Source organism: Pogoniulus pusillus, chromosome 32, assembly GCF_015220805.1.
Source record: "Pogoniulus pusillus isolate bPogPus1 chromosome 32, bPogPus1.pri, whole genome shotgun sequence".
NCBI lineage: Eukaryota > Metazoa > Chordata > Aves > Piciformes > Lybiidae > Pogoniulus > Pogoniulus pusillus.
The window spans coordinates 3,915,000-3,935,055 of NC_087295.1; the positions used below are offsets into that span (position 1 = coordinate 3,915,000).

The 20,056-nt window shown below is 48.8% G+C and overlaps 1 protein-coding gene across 2 annotated transcripts in view; it reads right to left on the minus strand.

Annotated features, from left to right (window-relative positions):
* STAC (SH3 and cysteine rich domain) overlaps window positions 1-20,056 on the minus strand; it is a 143,996-nt gene that overhangs the window by 14,033 nt on the left and 109,907 nt on the right. For both annotated transcript variants that reach the window (XM_064169621.1, XM_064169622.1), the window contains 3 exons: window positions 6,345-6,445; window positions 5,185-5,266; window positions 2,870-2,985 (listed from right to left, as the gene is read on the minus strand). In XM_064169621.1, the coding sequence (XP_064025691.1) occupies window positions 2,870-2,985; window positions 5,185-5,266; window positions 6,345-6,445 (299 nt within the window). The remainder of the gene's footprint in view (window positions 1-2,869; window positions 2,986-5,184; window positions 5,267-6,344; window positions 6,446-20,056) is intronic.

The window sequence follows — 20,056 nt, forward strand, 5'->3', positions numbered from 1 at the left end:
AAGACAACATAGGCACAAAGCTCCTATTACACTGATAGCTGCATGGCTGCATCTGCTTTGAGAGGAAGCAAATGAGGACCACTGGGGAAGGATCTTAGTCCTTCTGCCTTATTAATTGCACATGTACTACTAACTCACATGGTCTGGTGCATTTTTACCTGGGCTCTGTGTCACATCTCTGCTCTGGTCACTGGTCAGTGCCTGCTGCTGGGTCACACATCACAGCTGTAAAGCTCGGTGGCCTCATAATTTGAGTCAGGGTTTTGTCTGCCCCTGGTTTTCATCCTTGCACTGGCAGAATTTATCACAGAACCATGGAAGAGAAACCAGAGGGTCTGGTTTCCTGTGCCTGTTTATCCAATTCTTTAATGTTTCCTATCTTCTGCACTCTGACACATGTTAGATTCCCTCTCAGCCTCCATACCCTGCAGAAATCCCCATAATGAACCTGCAATCCTCATTCCCCACCCACACACTCCAGCTAGTTATGATCAGCTCCTTAGGGGCAAACTGACACAGCATTTGTGATTTCTGGGCTTCAGCTGTCATTCACAATTCAACAGAATGCTTTATTGATTTAGAAAGCAATCATCACACTTGTAGGGCTTCTGTTTCAAGGTAAATTAAATAGTTGGGGTTAAAAAAAAAGGAAAGAAGTGTAATCACAACACAATAGGACAGGTGGCAGAGCCACTTGGAGTTGTAAAAAAAGAATGGAAATTACCAAACTCCTTCTAAGGCACAAACAAGGGTGAATAGAGGACATGTCCTTTAATAAGTCCCTCAGAGCTTTCCCTAAGATCTTGCTTAAAATGATCTTTCTCCTCCCCCCTACCTGGCACAAACAGGTTAAACAAATTAAATATGTTTAATTGGTGTGCCCCAGGGATCAGTGCTGGGCCCAGTCCTGTTTAATATCTTTACTGATGATCTGGACCAGGAGATTGAGTCCAGCATCAGTAAGTTTGCAGATGACACCAAGCTAGGAGCTACTGCAGGGTAGGAGAGCCCTGCAGAGAGACCTTGCCAGGCTGGATGGGTAGGCAGTGGCCAAGGGGATGTGACTGGACAAGGCCAAGTGCAGGGTTCTACACTTTGGCCACAACAATCCCAAGCAGCACTACAGGCTGGGGACAGAGTGGCTGAGAGCAGCCAGGCAGAGAGGGAGCTGGGGGTGCTGGTAGAGAGGAGCTGAAGATGAGGCAGCAGTGCCCAGGTGGGCAGCAGAGCCAATGGCATCCTGGGCTGGCTCAGAACAGTGTGGGCAGCAGGACAAGGGAGGTTCTTCTGCCCCTGTGCTCAGCACTGCTCAGGCCACCCCTTGAGTGCTGTTGAGAGGCCACCTCTGCCACCAGCCAGAGGTCACTGTTCAGGCAGATGAGTGAGAGTGCATTTGAGTGCCAGGGAAATGGTGTACCAAACAGAAGCAGCTTTAAATTCAACGCAGAAGTATTCACCCTGGTGCCTGGAGATAAAAGTCTCTTCAGTGCTCTATGCCTCTGGGTTTTTGTTCTGAGGTGAGTGCAGGAGAGAGTCAGATCATGTGGGTCTCATTTTTAGACATGACAGCTCAGCCTCTTAAGTGTAACCTGCAGTGATGTTCCTTTCCTTTCTGCGTGGGGGATGTGCGTGTGTAGAGTAGGAGAGAGTCTGCTGGCAACAGAGAGCCTCAAGCACAGGCTTAAGTGCCTGTTTATGAGAGTTTAACAGGTATGAAGCCTTCCTTCAACACTAAAGAATCACAGAAGGACCTCAAAGCTCAGCCAGTTCCAACCCACTGCCACAGGCAGGGACACCTCCCACTAGAACAGGTCACTCAAGGCCTCATCTGACCTAACCGTGAACACCTCCAGGGAGGGAGCAGCCACAACCTCCCTGGGCAACCTGTGCCAGTGTCTCACCACCCTCACTGTGACTGAGCTGATTTCACGGGTTCCAATGCTGCTGAAATAACCATTTCTGTAGGAAGAAATTGCTATTTTTTACTGTTGAACCAGACATGGATTTAATAAAGGCCTGGCTAAGGCAGATACCCTTTCCCTTCTGTTCTTTCTCCAGCCCTCTTGTCATGATCCTGAAGAAAGTGACTTCTATGATAAAAGAGAATGGATGACAAAGCTGAACATCAAGTTGAGAATCTCGTGTCTGAGAACAAGAAGCTGAACACAGCAGCCTGTGTTTGGGCTTCAGATGTAGTAGCCCAAATCTGTGATGCCTCCATCCCAAGTCTACACTGCATGGTTGGAGGTGCCAGTCCATTGCTTTGCTGCAGTATCAGTGGCTTCATTTCTTCTGGGCCTGTACTTTTAAACTGAGGCTCTGAGGACTCCAGCCCATTGCTATCACTTGTATGAAGGGTAAGTGCCCACCACCAGGCACAATGCATCTGCTCCAGCATGACAGTTAAGTAGCTTCATTCCACTTTGGCCCATACATGCAAATCAAAACAATGCAATTTCCTTTTCCACCCTGATAAAAACCACAGAATAGTCTGGGTTGGAAGGGACCTCCAAAGGTCATCCACTCCACCCCCCCCTGCAGTAAGCAGGGGCATCCTCAAACGGATCAGGTTGCCCAGAGCCCTGTCGAGCCTCACCTAGAATATCTCCAGGGATATGACCTCAGCTACCTCCCTGGGCAAAAGGAGATTATTAGCTTAATTTTTGTGTATCTCTTTCTCTCCAGAGTCATCTAAAAGCTAATTGAAGCCTGACTTTAAAAAGGTCATCTGTTTTCTGGTCTTATTTTGGAAGGCAAAAGTGAGGTTTAGGTTATTTTTTTGGAGAGCTTGAAACACAAGTTGTGTGAATCCTTCCTTGTGGATGAATATCTGTATCTAATTCAGAAAGAAAACATAGGCAGTACTTACAGAGTTTCTGTTGGGAGAGTCAGACCCACTTCCAGAGCTGCCCTTTTTGGTTTTCTGGGCTAAAGAAGTCCCAAAGCGGAGAGTTTCATACACAGGGTCAACCTTATTTCCACAGGCTGCAACAGAAGGAGCAAAGCAAGCATTAATCCCTTGCAGTTATTCCTAGCCACGTTCTTGCTGCTCCTGGAGACACATCTGCCTCTTCTTATGCTCAGACACAAGTTAAGAGGCCATCCTGTGGTGAGCTTTGTGGGGTTGGCTTTTGCTAGCGATGTTCTGCTGCCTTTGCTCACGTAAAGATCATCCTCCCCTCATACAGGCTTTCTGTGTCCCTGCCACTGCCTTGCTGCTCTTCACCTGCCATCCTCCTTCACCCATCACCACTGATGCTGCCTGCACTAAGGAAGACAAAGTACAATAATCCATATTTTAAGCCTTCAGTTCATATTTTCTGCTTGTTCCTGACACTGACCTCTTCGAAGGCTCTCAGCAGTAGACACTTGAAGGGAAAAACCCTGCAATGTATCTGGGCATCCTTGTGGGATGGGTGAGCCATCACCTTTTAACATCTACCCTCACAGTGCTCCCACCTGGCCAATGGGGGTAAAGGAGATGGCCCAGCTCTTTCATGAAAGGTACTGACATCCTCATTCTGGGATCATAGAGGGTCTGGAGGCAGGCACTAATAGGTACCTGCTGTTGGGAACGTGCTCCAGGTTGCCTAGCTCAGAGTAGGGGGATCCACAAAGGCCACTACCCCTAGTGGCATATGACCAGTCAAATTCTCACTCCTCACCTCCTCTCACAACAGGGCCCCAAAGTCATCTCTCATGGTAACAAAACAGATGCCCTCAACTGGCACGAGCAAATTCAGTTCAAATCCTCTTCTGCATGCTGCACTATGAGACCTCAGCCTCCCTTCCAGAACAAGGCAGCAGACAGACAGAATACAGCAGATTCACTCCACTCTGTGAGGAGGGAAATTTTGGGCAAAGAACTGAGAGAATACACAGGACACTGGATTTGGCTGTGAGTAAAGCACACCTCATTTGGTAACCAGGTTGCTCAAAATGCTCCCACAGCTTCTGGCAAACACAAGAGATGGATTTCAGAAGGAGAAACTCAGATCAAACCCATGTAATAAATGTTCTTTTGTTGTGGATTTTAAGCTGCCAAAATCAACAGAGTGCCCTCAGAGAAATAATTTCACACTGACTGCTTAAATTTAATTTTTGATGGTTTTCTTACTCCTTACTGCAGGGCTTCTCTGGTCAGAGCTCTGGTGGAGAGAACTCTTCCAGAATCAACTCAGGTTCTCTGCTTTAAAATGGTTCTTTTCATAGAATGATAGAATCAAGCAGGTTGGAAGAGACCTCCAAGCTCAGCCACTCCAACCTAGCACCCAGCCCTGGCCAAGCAACCAGACCATGGCACTAAGTGCCCCAGCCAGGCTTTGCTTCAACACCTGCAGGGACAGTGACTCAACCACCTCCCTGGGCAGCCCATTCCAATGCCAATCACTCTCTCTGACAGCAACTTCCTCCTCACATCCAGCCTAGACCTGCCCTGGCACAACTTGAGGCTGTGTCCCCCTGTTCTGTTGCTGGTTGTGTGGAAGAGCCTCCTTTCAGGTAGTTGTAGCCAGCAATGAGCTCTGCCCTGAGCTTCCTCTTCTGCAGGCTGCACCCCCCCAGCTCCCTCAGCCTCTCCTCACAGGGCTGTGCTCCAGGCCCCTCACCAGCTTCCTTGCCCTTCTCTGGACACGTTCCAGTACCTCAGCACCTCTCTTGAGTTGAGGAGGCCAGAACTGATGTTTGGTAGCACAGTGAGCAAAGTCTGGTCTTTTAAATACTCAGGCAACACATAAACATGGTTAAAAAGGAGAACTATGAGGGAAGTAAGAATTACTGATGCTAAAGGTCAGGAATCTAGCAACATCCTCCAAAAGCCTTATTAGTGGTCTGAATGCCTCCTTGCTTGACCTCTCTGCCTTTCCTCTGGTTCTTCCCAGCTCAGACCTTCTCACATTTCCAGGGTTTCTTCCCTTCCAAGTTCCTACCTTCACCTCAGCTAGGCACTATCACAAACAAGGTTGTACACATGGGGTTTGGAGTGAAACACACAATAAACACACCCTCTCCTCTTCCAGCTTTGTATCTTTGAAGTGGTCCTTTCCTGAGATGGCAGAAGGACATCCAGTCACCGAAAGGAGCTGGAAGGCTGCTGAGGGCAAACACCACGGCTGGAAGTCTGCTGCTGCTGTTGCAGAGCACTGGCCAAAGGGAGACTGAATGGAAAAGCAATCAAAAACCTACCAATAGGCATCACTTCTTTGATGCAGCCAAACTGTTCATGAATGAGCAGTGGGGAGCTGTAGTACCGTCGGAATCCCTTTGGCTGGAGGGAGAGAAAGCAAGAGCAAGTGAAGAGCGATGCTGCCACGACTGCTGGAGGAGAAATCAAGTCAAGGCTGCAGTTAACGGCACAGCAGCTTGGCAAAGCTGGGAATCTGCCGGCTCTTGTGGAGTCACTGGAGAGGTAAGGGATCACACAATCACAGGATGTCAGGGGCTGGAAGGGACCTCAAAAGCTCAGCCAGTCCAACCTCCCTGCCAGAGCAGGATCACCTAGACCAGATCACACAGGAATGCAGCCAGGTGGGGGTTGAGTATCTTCAGAGAGGGAGATTCCACAACCCCACCGGGCACTTGTTCCAGGGTTCTGCTACCCTCACAGGGGGGGGGAAAAATTCCTCCTCATGTTTAAATGAAACGTCCTATGCCTCAGCTTCCACCCGTTGCCCCTTGTCCAGTCATCAGGCATCACCCAGCAGAGCCTGGCTCCAGCCTCCTGGCACTCACCCCGCACATATTTAGAAACACTGATGAGGACACCTCTCAGTCTCCTTTTCTCCAAGCTAACGAGCCCCAGCTCCCTCAGGCTCTCCTCATAACAGAGATGTCCCATTCCCTTCAGCATCTTTGTTAGACTTTCCTCCTGGGAAAAAAGGGCACTCTCATATTTGTGTGGGCAGAAGGACTCATTTTCAGCTCCCCTTTTTCTTCTGCCTCCTGCAAAACCAGCACTAATGAGTTGCAGCAGAAGTGCTGAATCATTGGAGGCTCTGGGAAGTTTCCCTCTGCCTCTGCTCTGATGGAACATGAACTTGCATTGCTTTGCCTTTGCTAACCATGTGACTATCCTTCCTCACCCTAACAGCAAATCCCATCTAGGCACCTGTGAAACCCAATTTGCTGAGAGTCTTTCTGTAGGTTTATCTCAGGTCTGTTGTTGACTGACTGAAAATTCCACCTCAAAAACAATCATCCAGTCCCCACCTTGGTAAAGCGCCCTTGGGTCAGTTGTGCCAATGCACCAACTAACTGCCAGTCAGGGGGGCAGGCACACAAAGTGGGTGACTCCAGCACAAGCTGTTGCCTCCCCTTGCACTTGCTGCCCTGAGCTGCTCACTTACCAGCTTGCCCATGCAACGCTGCTGTCCGATGCTGTCTGCACACTTGTGGTGGATGCTCATCTTGCAAGCCTTACAGCGCAGCCCGTGCTTAGCAGTCGTCCCTGGGAAAGGCAGGGAAGGGGTTAAGTAGAATCAAGAGTTGCCATGCATTGAACAAATGACCTGAACAAAGTGATGGAGAGGTCAGCTGCAGCATTCTCTACCTTGCCTTGTTTTCTTTAACACATTTGATCTACAGTTGCTCCCTTTAAAACAATTTGCTCCCAGCTGCTTCTCTAGGTTATCGCTGCCCTTAGGTACATATTGGATTATGCTCTGTTGTGAGAGCCTCATCACTCATAGAATCACAGAATCAACCAGGTTGGAAGAGACCTCCAAGCTCAGCGAGTCCAACCTAGCACCCAGCCCTATCCAATCATCCAGGCCATGGCACTAAGTGCCCCAGGCAGGCTTTGCTTGAACACCTCCAGGGATGGTGGCTCCACCACCTCCCTGGGCAGCCCATTCCAATGCCAATCACTCTCTCTGCCAACAACTTCCTCCTAACAGCCAGCCTAGACCTCCAACAATTGGAGACTGTGTCCCCTTGTTCTGTTGCTGGTTGTGTGGGAGAAGAGCCCAACCCCACCTGGCTACAACCTCCCTGCAGGTAGTTGTAGACAGCAATGAGCTCTGCCCTGAGCCTCCTCTTCTCCAAGCTAAATAACAACAAGTCAGGTCTCTGCCTCAGAAACATCAGCACTGCTATTCTGAAAGTGCCTGGCATGAGAGCCATGCATGGCTGAGGGAGCTACAGAAGGGGCACTCAGGCTCTGAAGCTGCCCTGAGAAGCCAGATCACCAATGGAGAAGGAGGTTTTTGAGGGTGAGAGGTAGCTTTAGAAGTGTGTGAGAAGGCTAAGCCAGCTCCCTCAGCATTGCCCACCTAGGAGCCAAGGGAGTGCTGTTGTCACTTGCCCGTGGCAGTGGACAAAGGGTGTAGGAATGGCACAGCCCTGAGTGTGGCAGTGAGAAGTCACAGGATCATAGGGTATCAGGGGTTGGAAGGAACCTCTGTAGATCATCGAGTCCAGCCCCCTGCCAGAGAAGAACCATACAATCTAGCTCAGGTCACACAGGAATGCATCCAGACAGGTCTTCAATGTCTCCAAAGGAGACTCCACAACCTCTCTGGGGGGCCTGTTCCAGTGCTCTGGGACCCTTACAGTAAAGAAGATCTGCCTTGTGTTGAGCTGGAACCTGCTGTGCTGCAGCACCTTGTCCTGTCCCAGGAGGCAAGTGAGCAAAGCCTGTCCCCCCCTCTCCTGACCCCCAGCCCTATGATATTTATAGACACTGATTAAATCCCCTCTCAGCCTTCTCTTCTCCAGACCAAACAGCCCCAGGTCCCTCAGCCTCTCCTCATCAGGCAGAGCTCCAGTCCCCTCATCATCCTCTAGTCCCCTAATCATCCTCCACTGGTCTCTCCAGCAGATCTGTCCCTCTGAAACTGGGGAGTCCAAAACTGAAGGCAGTACTCAAGATGAGGTCTCACCAGAACAGAGTAGAAGGGGGAGGAGAACCTCCCTTGATCTGCTGGACACACTCTTCTTAATACACCCCAGGATCCCATTGGCCTTCTTGGCCATTAGTGCCATGGATGTTCTCCAGCAGCACTCCCAGGTCCCTCTCCACAGGGCTGCTCTCCAGCAGTCACCTCCCAGCCTGTACTGCTGCAGTTCATTATTCCTCCCCAGGTGCAGGACTCTGCACTTGTCCTTGTTGAGCCCCATTTGGTTCCTCTGTGCCCAGCTCTGTCTGTCCAGGTCTCACTGATGGCCACACAGCCTGCAGCTGTACCAGCCAAGCCTCCCAGGTTGGTGTCAGCAGCAACCTTGCTGAGCAGTCTCTGTCTGTCTGTCCTCTCATCAGTGTCATTGATGAAGATGTTGGACAGCACCAGACCCAGCACTGACCCCTGGGGGACTCCACTGGTTACAGCTCTCCAGCTGGACTTGGCACCATTGATTACCACTCTTTGAACTCTGTCTTGTAACCAGTTCCTAATCCACCTCACTGCCTGCTCTTCCATCGCACACTTCCTGAGCTTCACTCCTTCACTGCAAGTGGAAAAGTTCAGTGCCACAGGTAGGGAACCTTCAGGGGGAATTTTGCCTTGCAGAAGCAGACTTCTCCCACTTGGACAACAGCAGTTCTGGATTATCTTCACCACCTTAAATGACAAAGCCAACTCTGTTTCTCCCAGGCAAGAACAGCCACTCCTATTCATGCACTCACAAGACTTCCTAAGCTACAGGGAAGCAGTTAAGCTACAGCAACTCTTTTATCCCCCCATGACTGTACAAAGAGAATGAGTAAACAACATGTCAGTTCATTATCATCTACTGTGAGAGTGAGTAAGAAACATGGTAGTAAAAAAAACCCCACCTCCATAACTCTTGACATTTTAACCATCCCTTCTTAGTCAGACAAATTAGTCAGAAGAGATTCTGCAGCTGAAAGCACTCCTGGAGCTCCTGGGTATTTGTGCAGTCACTGTCGTGTGCGTGCTGCTGGCTTCATTCAGTGAAATGCTACACCTGAAGGAAGCACTTCAGGGAAGGGCTTGTCCAGCCAGCAGCAAAACCTGAGCCCTGCAGCACAGCTTTCAGGGGAAGAGATCCCCAAAGTGGCCACTTCTAAGTCAGACAGAGGCAAGCTGGAGGTGGTTGCAGTGGGCCAGGCTCAGGTGTTTCACTTGTGTGGTTCTTGCTGGGGAATCACAGAATTGTTAGGGCTAGAAGGGACCTCAGGGATCATCTAGTTCCATGGGCAGGGACATCTCACACTAGGTCAGATTGCCCAGAGCCACATCCAACCTGTCCTTAAAGACCTCCAGAGATGAGGTTTCCACCACATCCCTGGGCAACCTGTTCCAGGGTCTCGCCACCTTCATGGTGAAGAACTTCTCCCTAACATCCAATCTGAATCTATCCACTTCTAGTTTTGCTCCATTCCCCCAGATCCTATCACTACCTGACACCCTACAAAGTCCCTCCACAGCTTTCCTGTAGACCACTTCAGATACCAAAAGGCCACACTAAGGTCTCCTCAGATCCTTCTCTTCTCCAGACTGAACCACCCTTTATCACACCTTTTTCAACATGGCCACTTCTCAGTCTACTCCAGGCTGAAGAGGCCCAGCTCATGCCAAAGGGAGTAAGACAATGCATTAACATCATAGAACCAAATGACTTTTAAACCCATCCAGGGTCAGTGACTCAACCACCTGGGTAAAACCTTGCTCTCACTTACACTGATGTTGAATGCAGATCTGTTCTTCTCCATAATGCGAGCTGTGGCTCTGCCTCAGCTCTGAATCTCAGGAACTTTTGGATCTGCAAATCTCTAATTGTCTAATCTCTGGCACACAGCTTTGAAATAGTTCAGCCTTGATTCTCTGAGGAGGGTTGATCTAGTGGGGTGGAGATCAGAAACTGGAGAAGAAATAATTATCCTGGGGAAGAAAAGGAAATCTGCCTTGTAGAAATGCCATCTTCAGAGCTTGAGATATGCTAAAGTACAAATACAGAACAAATGCTGCTTCTTTAAGCCCTTTAGTTACTCCACAGTGGGAGGCAGGGAGTTACATGCAAATGATGTCCAAGCAGCCTAATCCCCCAGTAAACCAAGTAGTCAGAAATGACAATGAATTAAAGATTGCTTCATTCCTCAACAGTTAGAGGGAATTTCATTTTGGTTTAGAGACTTCTGGAAAACTTGACTGTGTGACTGAAATACTTTTCCTCTCCCTGAGGCCAGTGCCTATCACAGAATCATAGAATCAACCAGGTTGGAAGAGACCTCCAAGATCATCCAGTCCAACCTAGCACCCAGCCCTATCCAGTCAACTAGACCATGGCAGTAAGTGCCTCATCCAGTCTTTTCTTGAAGACCTCCAGGGATGGTGACTCCACCACCTCCCTGGGCAGCCCATTCCAATGGGAAATCACTCTCTCTGTGAAGAACTTCTTCCTAATATCCAGCCTATACCTACCCTGGCACAACTTGAGACTGTCTACCAACACATAACAAAGGACCTTCAGCAAGAGGATTATAGTGGTGCTCTTTTGTAATCATATCCTTATTGACGATCTGGACCAGGGATTGAGTCCAGCATCAGTAAGTTGGCAGATGACACCAAGCTAGGAGCAGGTGTGGAGCTGTTGGAGGGTAGCAGAGCCTGAATGGGGCACTTAGTGCCATGGTCTAGTTGACTGAATAGGGCAGGGTGCTAGGTTGGACTGGCTGAGCTTGGAGGTCTCTTCCAGCCTGGCTGGGGTTGTTGTGGCCAAAGTGCAGAACCCTGCACTTAGCCTTGTTCAATCTCATCCCCTTGGCCTCTGCCCACCCATCCAGCCTGGCAAGGTCTCTCTGAAGGCCTTTCTTACCCTGCAACAGCTCCACACCTGCTCCTAGCTTGGTGTAGTCTGCAACTTGCTGATGCTGGACTCAATCCCCCGGTCCAGATGATCAATAAGGATGTTGAACAGGACTGGGCCCATCCTTGGAGCACACCACTAGTGCCAGCTGCCACCTGGATGTGGCACCATTCCCCACCACTCTCTGGGCCCAGCCCTCCAGCCAGTTCTTGACCCATTTCAAAGTGAATCTGTCCAAGCCATTTGATTCTAAGTCTTTACATTTGGCTCTCCTATAAAAGTAACTTAGTAACTACTCTGCATTTCAGGACGTTGACATCTCCCCTAAGGAATGCAAATGAGAATCCTCTTTGTCAAACACACGCAGAGGGAACCTTTATGATCCTCTTGGCTGGTACAGCTACGGCCACTGCGCTGTTGGCTGCTGCTTTTCTGCCTCTTGTTTCCAGACTCAACAGAAGATTAATAGCCAGAGAGGGAAAATGAGCCCTAGAGCCTGGAGAAAGCTGAAATAAACCTGCAAATGCTGGTAACAACATGGCTTTGGAAAGATAACTATATTAGGCACTCAGGCTGAAGTGAAGAAGGAAAACAAAACCAAGGACAGAATAAAAAGTTTCAGATCTATAAAAGAGAGAAGGAAGGGAAAGAGACACAGAAGATTGTCACCTCCAGCCATGACATAATCACCATTTTTTACCCCTCTAGCTGAAAGCCAGACAGAAATTGTTTTAGGTTAAAGCTTTCATAAATAAACACATTGACTATTGCAGATTTTCCACAGAGCTTCAACCTCTGCTGTGGGAGGCTGATAAAAATAATGAGCATCTTGCCCCTTTCTTCCCAACAGCATTTGTGACTGCCACCAGAATGCTGTCTCTGTGCCAGAATTGATGGGAAAAGGAGACTTCTAAGCAAGCTGGGGCAGCATTACAGCAGTTTTAGGATGTCACAGAATCAGTGATCTTTGAGGTCCCTTCCATCCTAAACGATTTTATGACTCTATGAAAATGGTCAGGCTTGTAAGTCATTAGAACATGTTCAGCACCCTTGTGGTGAAGAACTTCTTCCTAACATCCAGTCTGAACCTACCCATTTCTAGCTTTGTTCCACTCCTCCCCAGTCCTATCACTGGTTGATTTCCTCTGGAGACTCTTTCAGGATTCCAGACTTCATTCTCTATGCAGGAACACATCCAGAGGCTGCTGTGGTCATCTCAAATGTGAACTTTCTCCTTACTCTTCCCCTTCCCCATGCTTCAATCTACAGAAAGACTGACCCAGTGGGAAGAAGCACATCACAGAGAGGCTTTCAACTCCCAACAAGTCCTGGTACCCTGTGCTAGATAAGTCAATTGATACAAATTTTGCCTGCTTTGCCATGTGTGTTTTGTACCTTCTCATTCCCTATGTTTGTTATTCATGCACAGAATGCCTTTACACCGTGTTCAAGTGCATGTAAACTACCTAGTCAGGTCGAAACAGAATGATACTCACTGAGTGCAATTTCATCTCCTTAAAATAGGCAAATTGATCCTTTTAAATCATCAAAGTGACAATGCAAAGAGCTGCCATAATGCATTTATCTGTGGGCCAGTCAGGAACAATACACAGCAGTCCACAAAATTATGATGTCCTGCTTTTCATTTCCTTTTTTTCAAACAATCCCTTCAGTCTTTTATTTAGCAGAGGAGGATTATTAATAGGAGGAGAGGTAAAGGAAACAGTGCTTTTGTGAGGTGAATATTTGTGTATCAGTCGATGCACCTGGTAGCTGTGTGCTCATCAAGTGGAGTTATCATAGAATCAACCAGGTTGGAAGAGACCTCCAAGCTCAGCCAGCCCAACCTAGCACCCAGCCCTATCCAGCCAACCAGACCATGGCACTTAGTGCCTCAGCCAGGCTTGGCTTCCCTGGGCAGCCCATTCCAATGCCAGTCACTCTCTCTGCCAACAACTTCCTCCTAGCATCCAGCCTAGACCTCCTCCAGCACAACTTGAGGCTGTGTGCCCTTGTTCTGTTGCTGCTTGCCTGGGAGAAGAGCCCAACCCCACCTGGCTACAGCCTCCCTGCAGGTAGCTGCAGACAGCAATGAGCTCTGCCCTGAGCCTCCTCTTCTGCAGGCTGCACCCCCCCAGCTCCCTCAGCCTCTCCTCACAGGGCTGTGCTCCAGGCCCCTCACTTCCAGCCCAGACCACTCTATGATTCTGTGATACACTGCACACAGTGCATCCCTGCCCACAGCAGGGGGGTTGGAACTAGCTGATCCTTGTGGTCCCTTCCAACCCTGACTGATTCTAAGTTCTCCCTTGTGTTGAGTTGCAACCTCCTGTGCTGCAGCTTCCATCCATTGCTCCTTGTCCTATCCCAGGGAGCAAGTGAGCAAAGCCTGTCCCCACCCCTTCCTGACCCCCAACCCTCAGACATTTACAAACATTGATTAAATCCCCTCTCAGTCATCTCTTCTGCAGACTAAACGGCCCCAAGTCCCTCAGCCTCTCCTCATCAGGCAGTGCTCCAGCTGAATAGGACCAGCCATGTACCTGCCCTGCCAAATGACTGCATTTTAGACTGCATGTCACTGAGAGGTGTGGGTCTGTGTGAGTCTCTAGCCCACACAATTTCCCCACGACAACATCCAGTGTTTAAATAGCAAGAAAATTTGCCTCTTGTGTAGGCAGGCTACAAAATAGTGCACAAAATTAGAAGTGACTTCCTAGGGACATTGCTTTCTTTGGAAACAGCATGCTGAGAGAAAAACAGAAGCAGTAACAAGGAAGGTTTTGTTCAAGGCTCTTGCAGAGATGAAAAACATCCCTGCTGAAATAAAGTCCTTTCTAACTTCATGCTTTTAAATCATACCTATCAGCAAGGGGAACTGCCTTCATCCCTCTTGCAAATCAGCTCTGTAACTCCTTGACAAAGAACTTCCAGCCTTGCCAGACGTTTTGTTCTCTGGTTCAGGAACAATGAGAATGACTTAAAATGTAAGTAGGCCTTTTCCTGTCTCCTGGTGAAAAAAGTGATTCTCATTCTGGATGTCTGGTGATCAGAAGGGCAGATATGGTCACTCTTCTGGAAGACTCTAGTGAAGACTGGTGGAAGGTATGTGCTTATTATTTTGTATCTGAAGGGAGGCTGTAGCCAGGTGGGGTTGGGCTCTTCTGCCAGGCACCCAGCAACAGAACAAGGGGACACAGTCTCAAGTTGTGGCAGGGGAGGTCTAGGCTGGATGTTAGGAGGAAGTTGCTGGCAGAGAGAGTGATTGGCATTGGAATGGGCTGCCCAGGGAGGTGGTGGAGTTGCCATGCCTGGAGGTGTTGAAGCAAAGCCTGGCTGAGGCACTTAGTGCCATGGTCTGGATGACTGGATAGGGCTGGGTGATAGGTTGGACTGGCTGAGCTTGGAGGTCTCTTCCAACCTGCTTGATTCTATGATATGATTCTCAGTGCTGTGAGGCCACGAGAGGTTTGTTGCAATGCACTTTTCACATATTCAACAGCTTTGCTATAAATGTCTGTCCCTGAAAGGAAACATCCACCTACATATGTCTTAAAATATCACCTAGGGGCTTTTTTGATCATCTAAATGTTAATTAAGATGCTGGAACACCACGATAAATAAACTAACAGCTATCACCCAAAAGAAAAGTCCCAGCTCTCTACAAACCAAACACAAGCAATCATAGCTAACATTCTTTACTCTAAACAGACTCAGGCTGATATCTCAGTACCTACTTTCCTAGACTCCTGAAACTCTGCTTGTAGCTCTTTGCACCAAGCTGCTCTGCTGAGAAGGAAAACAGTTAAAGGAGGTAAGGATAGAATTGTCTAAGGAATGTGATGCTGAACTGCTCCAGAAAGATGATGATGATGGTACCAGAGCTGGGTAGGGAAGAAATGAAAGCTGGAGTGATGTGCCAAGGAGGGACAAACAAGGAGGAGTGGCTGATCTTGGTTTCAGTAGTGTTAGTAAACACAGTGTGTCCAGTAACTCTTCTTCAGACAAAGACGATGGAAGGCAGATTTCAACTAAGATCTGTGCAGGCAGACTCAGGCTGTTTGCACCTCTGCTCAGACATGTGCTGAAATGGAAACCTGTGCCTTTTCTTCCATGATTTGAAACACTCTTAAAAAGCAGTTGAATTCTGTAGGGCCACTTATACGTAGGAAAATCTTGGTCTTTTGAAGGCCTTGTACCAGTAGAGAGGAGTTGAGGAAAAGAAAAGGAGCATCTGACCAAGAGCTGCGCTGTGAAATGATGAGCAGGGCTCTGGGTCTTGCTGAAGATGTAGGAAGAGTTACAGAACACAAGAACAGCAAAGCACTTTTGCCCTCAGCAAAGCAATTTAATATCCTCTCTGCTCTGCTAATGGATTTTCTAACATTGCCTGTTGCTTACAGAGCTCCATCATCAATGGGATGGAATGAGAGGCTGCTGTGTGCGGAAGATTAGGACAATCAATTAGGACTATAAAAGGTTTAGTTAGAGAAGCCCTCTGATATGTAAATAACCATTTGCTCCTTGGCCTCCTACCATTTCAAACTTACTGAGGCTTTTGGCTCTTTCCTCTTGTAGCAAAAACACTCCCACATCAGCACAACCTTTCCTTGTTCCTGGTTTTTGTTAGCACAGCCTGACAGGCAGTGCCTGCAGCAGAGAGAATCACAGAAGCAACCAGGTTGGAAGAGACCTTCAGGGTCATCAAGTCCAACCTGGAACCCAGCCCTGTCCAGTCAACGAGACCATGGCACTAAGTGCCTCAGCCAGGCTTTGCTTCAACACCTCCAGGGATGGAGGCTCCACCACCTCCCTGGGCAGCCCATTCCAATGCCAATCACTCTCTCTGCCAACAACTTCCTCCTAACATCCAGCCTAGACCTCCCTCGGCACAGCTTGAGGCTGTGTCCCCTTGTTCTGTTGTTGCTTGTCTGGCAGCAGAGCCCAACCCCACCTGGCTACAGCCTCCCTTCAGGTAGTTGTAGAGAGCAATGAGCTCTGCCCTGAGCCTCCTCTGCTGCAGGCTGCACACCCCCAGCTCCCTCAGCCTCTCCTCACAGGGCTGTGCTCCAGGCCCCTCCCCAGCTTTGGCGCCCTCCTGTGGACACCTTCCAGCACCTCAACATCTCTCTTGAATTGAGGAGCCCAGAACTGGACACAGCACTCAAGGGGTGTCCTGAGCAGTGCTGAGCACAGGGGCAGAAGAACCTCCCTTGTCCTGCTGGCCACACTGCTCCTGAGCCAGGCCAGGATCCCATTGGCTCTTTTGGCTACTTGGGCACACTGCTGGCTCTTGCTCACCTACTCTCTACCAGTACCCCCAGGTCCCTTTCTTCCTGGCTGCTCACCACCCACTCTGCTTCATCCCCACGTCTTCAAAACGCTTTAAGCTTACTATTAAGTGCTTCACTAGGGCTGATTTCAGGAGCAGTGGGCACTACTGAGCAGTTTTTGCTTAAAAATCATCTTGGCTAAGACAATATTCAAATCCTGATTATAGACGTGCTACAAAATGTTATTGTTTTCCATCTAATTAGGCAGCAAATGTTGGTCAACATCTTTAAAGGCTCTTTTTCACAGGGGATTAACTGCAGCTCCATATTAATAGCTGTTTCCCTCAAATTGCAGTCAGCTTGAAAATTATCTAGTAACAAATGTGAAACATGCTTGGTGCTGTTCAAGGACAAATTAGAATTTAAAATATATTTCCACCCTCTTTTCTCAGCTAAGCAGTTCCTGATTATCCAATTTACTGATAACATTCTTGCCTCATCTCAGAGGAGGAGGAGGAAGCCTTCCCAGAGGATAAACAGACTAAATATTTGCCTTACAGTACTTGCTTTAAAATATGTTTAAGGTTTTATTACCAAAGAAAAACAGTAATTGAATGCAGGGGTTACATGTGGCCCTCTGTAGCTGTATGGATTGGATCCTTGCTGTGGTGCTTACTAAGAATGGGAGCTGCACCCACGAAGGACAGCTACACTGCACACAGTGGTTGTGTTTCTACCTCTTTCCATCTCTTCATCCCCATTTTTTTTTTGGTATTTTAATAGACAAAGTATCTACTTTCTGGATTCTGTGGAGTTCAGGTGACAGTATCTACATCTGAGGAGTTGATAATTAACAGTGAACTGCATACTGTACAGGCTGAACAATGTGGTACTGAACTTCATATTGCCAGGAGGCTTCATGCAGCCCTTCTTCTTACAGGGCTCCTCTCAAAAGTGGGTAGGTCTATGCTTACAGGGAGTTAGTAGCTCAAGAAAGAAATCAGGTCACCTCTCAGTCTCCTCCTTTCCAAGCTAAAGTGCCCCAGCTCCCTCAGGCTCTTCTCGTAACGGAGCTGTTCCATTCCCTTTGCCATCTTTGTGGCTCTGTGCTGGATTCTCTCGAGCAGTTCTATCTCCCTCGTGAATTGAGGGGCCCAGAAGTGGACACAGTACTCCAGATGTGGCTCACCAGGGCAGAGCAGAGGGGGAGAAGACCCTCTCTTGACCTGCCCTTCTAATACACCCCAGAATGGCATTGGCCCTCCTGGCCACAAAAGCACATTACTGGCTCATGGTCAACCTCCCATCCCAGGTCCCTTTCCCTTTCCCTGCTCTTCAAATGCTCTCTAATGCTGATGAGTGCTACTTTTACCAGCCTAGATGGAATACAAGTAGTAAGCAACACTATTCTGCACTGCATTGGCCCTCCTGGCAACAGGAGCACACTGCTGGCTCATGGTCACCCTCCTACCCATCATGACCTCAATGTTCTCCCTTATTTCATTTGGGAGAAAACTATGGAAGCAACATGCAGAGCTTCTTTGATATATATTTCATTGCACCCTTGGATGCATGAAAAGCATCTGAAGGAGTGAGTCTGCACTATGCTGAACCTAGCAAACATCTTTCTCTGAATGCTGAAACCAATTACATGTGTTTGGCCTTTATCCTACACCTGTACTGCTGTCAGATGAACAAACAGGCAGACGTGCAGCATCCCAGTGGCAATGTTTGCTTCACAGAGCCTGGCAGTGAGAATAGATGAGCACAGAATCAGTCAGGGTTGGAAGGGACCACAAGGATCAGCTAGTTCCAACCCTGCTGCCACGGGCAGGGACACCTCACACTAGAGCAGGCTACTCTGAGTCACATCCAGTGGGCCAGGCTCAGGTGTTTCACTTGTGTGGTTCTTGCTGGGGAGTCATAGAATTGTCGGGGCCAGAAGAGACCTCAAGGATCATCTAATTCCATGGGCAGGGACACTTCACACTAGATCAGGTTACCCAGAGCCACATCCAACCTGTCCTTAAAGACCTCCAGAAATGAGGCCTCCACCACCTCTCTGGGCAACCTGTTCCAGGCTCTCACCACCCTCATGCTGAAGAACTTCTTCCTAATACTCAGTCTGAACCTACCCATTTCTAGCTTTGTTCCAATGCCCCCAGTCCTATCCCTACCTGACAGCCTACAAAGTCCCTCCCCAGCTTTCTTGTACTTTTTTTTGCAGGAAGATAATGTTTTGTGTTCATTTGCTGTGCAAAGAGCAGCAGAGGGGAGTCTGCTGCCTCTGCTCTGAGTGCCCTTCTCCCTCTGCAGCTCCAGATCTGTGCCACGCTAGCGCGAGCGAGGCACATACTGCGCTCTCATGCCATGCACAGTCCATCATGCTGCCCTGCACCAAACACAGCTGCTTACTTCATGGACCAGAGAGCCATTTAAGGTGAACCTGGAACCATTCTTGGTGGCAAAATCGAAACCATCTAAAGTCAAGCTGGGATTTTCCTGGACTCTTTCCCCTAGTCTCCAGAGCTATGTATCTGTCTGCCTTTATTCTCATCAATAAGGAATTTAAAGCCATAGAGTCATTATTCTTAAATGTCACTGACTGAGAAACGCAGATGGAGAGCACAAATAGGGTCTGTGTTGCAAGTGGAAGTTCAGAGGCTCTGCACAGGAGTGATTACTTTCTTCAGCCTGCCTCTGGGAGCAGGCTTAAGCTGTTTTCTTCCCCATTCCCATAAGCAAGAGCTGCCCAACTCACATCAAGAATCACAGAAACATCCAGGCTGGCAAAGCCCCTCAGGATCATCAACTCCAACCTCAAACACTACTCTACAAGATTCACCTTAAAACCATAGCCCTAAGCAGCACATCCAGGCCACCCTTAAACACATCCAGGGTGGGTGACGCCAGCACCTCCCAGGGCAGCTCATTCCAGTCCCTGACCACTCTCTCCATGAAAAACCTTTTGGAGTTTGGACTCATTCACCCTACTGAAAGGAACTGCAGACAGTGAGATCTGCATGCTTGCTTCTATTGAAAGGGCTGGCTCCTGCCTCAGGTGCATGCCACAGCAGCTCTCTCAGGAGCCAGTGGCACCACAAGTGCATTAGCTCAGTTTGGGGCAGATCAAGATCAGGCATACATCACATGCCTGTATTTAGTTGCATTTGAAACCTTCCAACAAAGGGACAGTCCTAGGCTGTGGCAAACTTCAAGCTGAGGAGGTGGTGTTATTTAAGCAAGGGAAGTGCTGCTCACTTGCCTGCAGCATAATAATCACTTAAGCTTTTATGGTTTTACAGTTTACATTATCTGTACAACATCAGGCCCTACTCTACCAGATTCACCTCAAACCATATCTCTAAGCAGCATATCCAAACAACCCTAAAACACACCCAGGGTGGGTGACTCCACCACCTCCCTGGGCAGCTCATTCCAGTGCCTGAACACTCTCTCCATGAAAAACATTTTCCCAATGTCCTATCCATCCTACACCTCCCCAGTCTCAGCTTGAGGCCATTTCCCTTTGTTCTGTCTCAAATTACCTGTGAGAAGAGACCAGCAGCAGCCCCTCCACAATGTCCCTGCAGGTAGTTGTAGACAGCAATGAGGTCTCCCCTCAGCCTCCTCTTCCTCGAACTAAACAGCCCCAGCTCCCTGAGTCACTCCTCGTAAGATTTATTCTCTAGACCCTTCACCAGCTTTGTTGCCTTTCTCTGAACCCAGAGGGCAACAACGCTGGTGAGGGGCCTGGAGCACAGCTCTGTGAGGAGAAGCACAGGGAGCTGAGAGAGCCTGCAGAAGAGGAGGCTCAGGGCAGACCTCATTGCTGGCTACAACTACCTGAAGGGAGGCTGTAGCCAGGTGGGGTTGGGCTCTTCTGCCAGGCACTCAGCAACAGAACAAGGGGACACAGTCTGAAGTTGTGGCAGGGGAGGTCTAGGCTGGATGTTAGGAGGAAGTTGTTGGCAGAGAGAGTGATTGGCATTGGAATGGACTGCCCAGGGAGGTGGAGG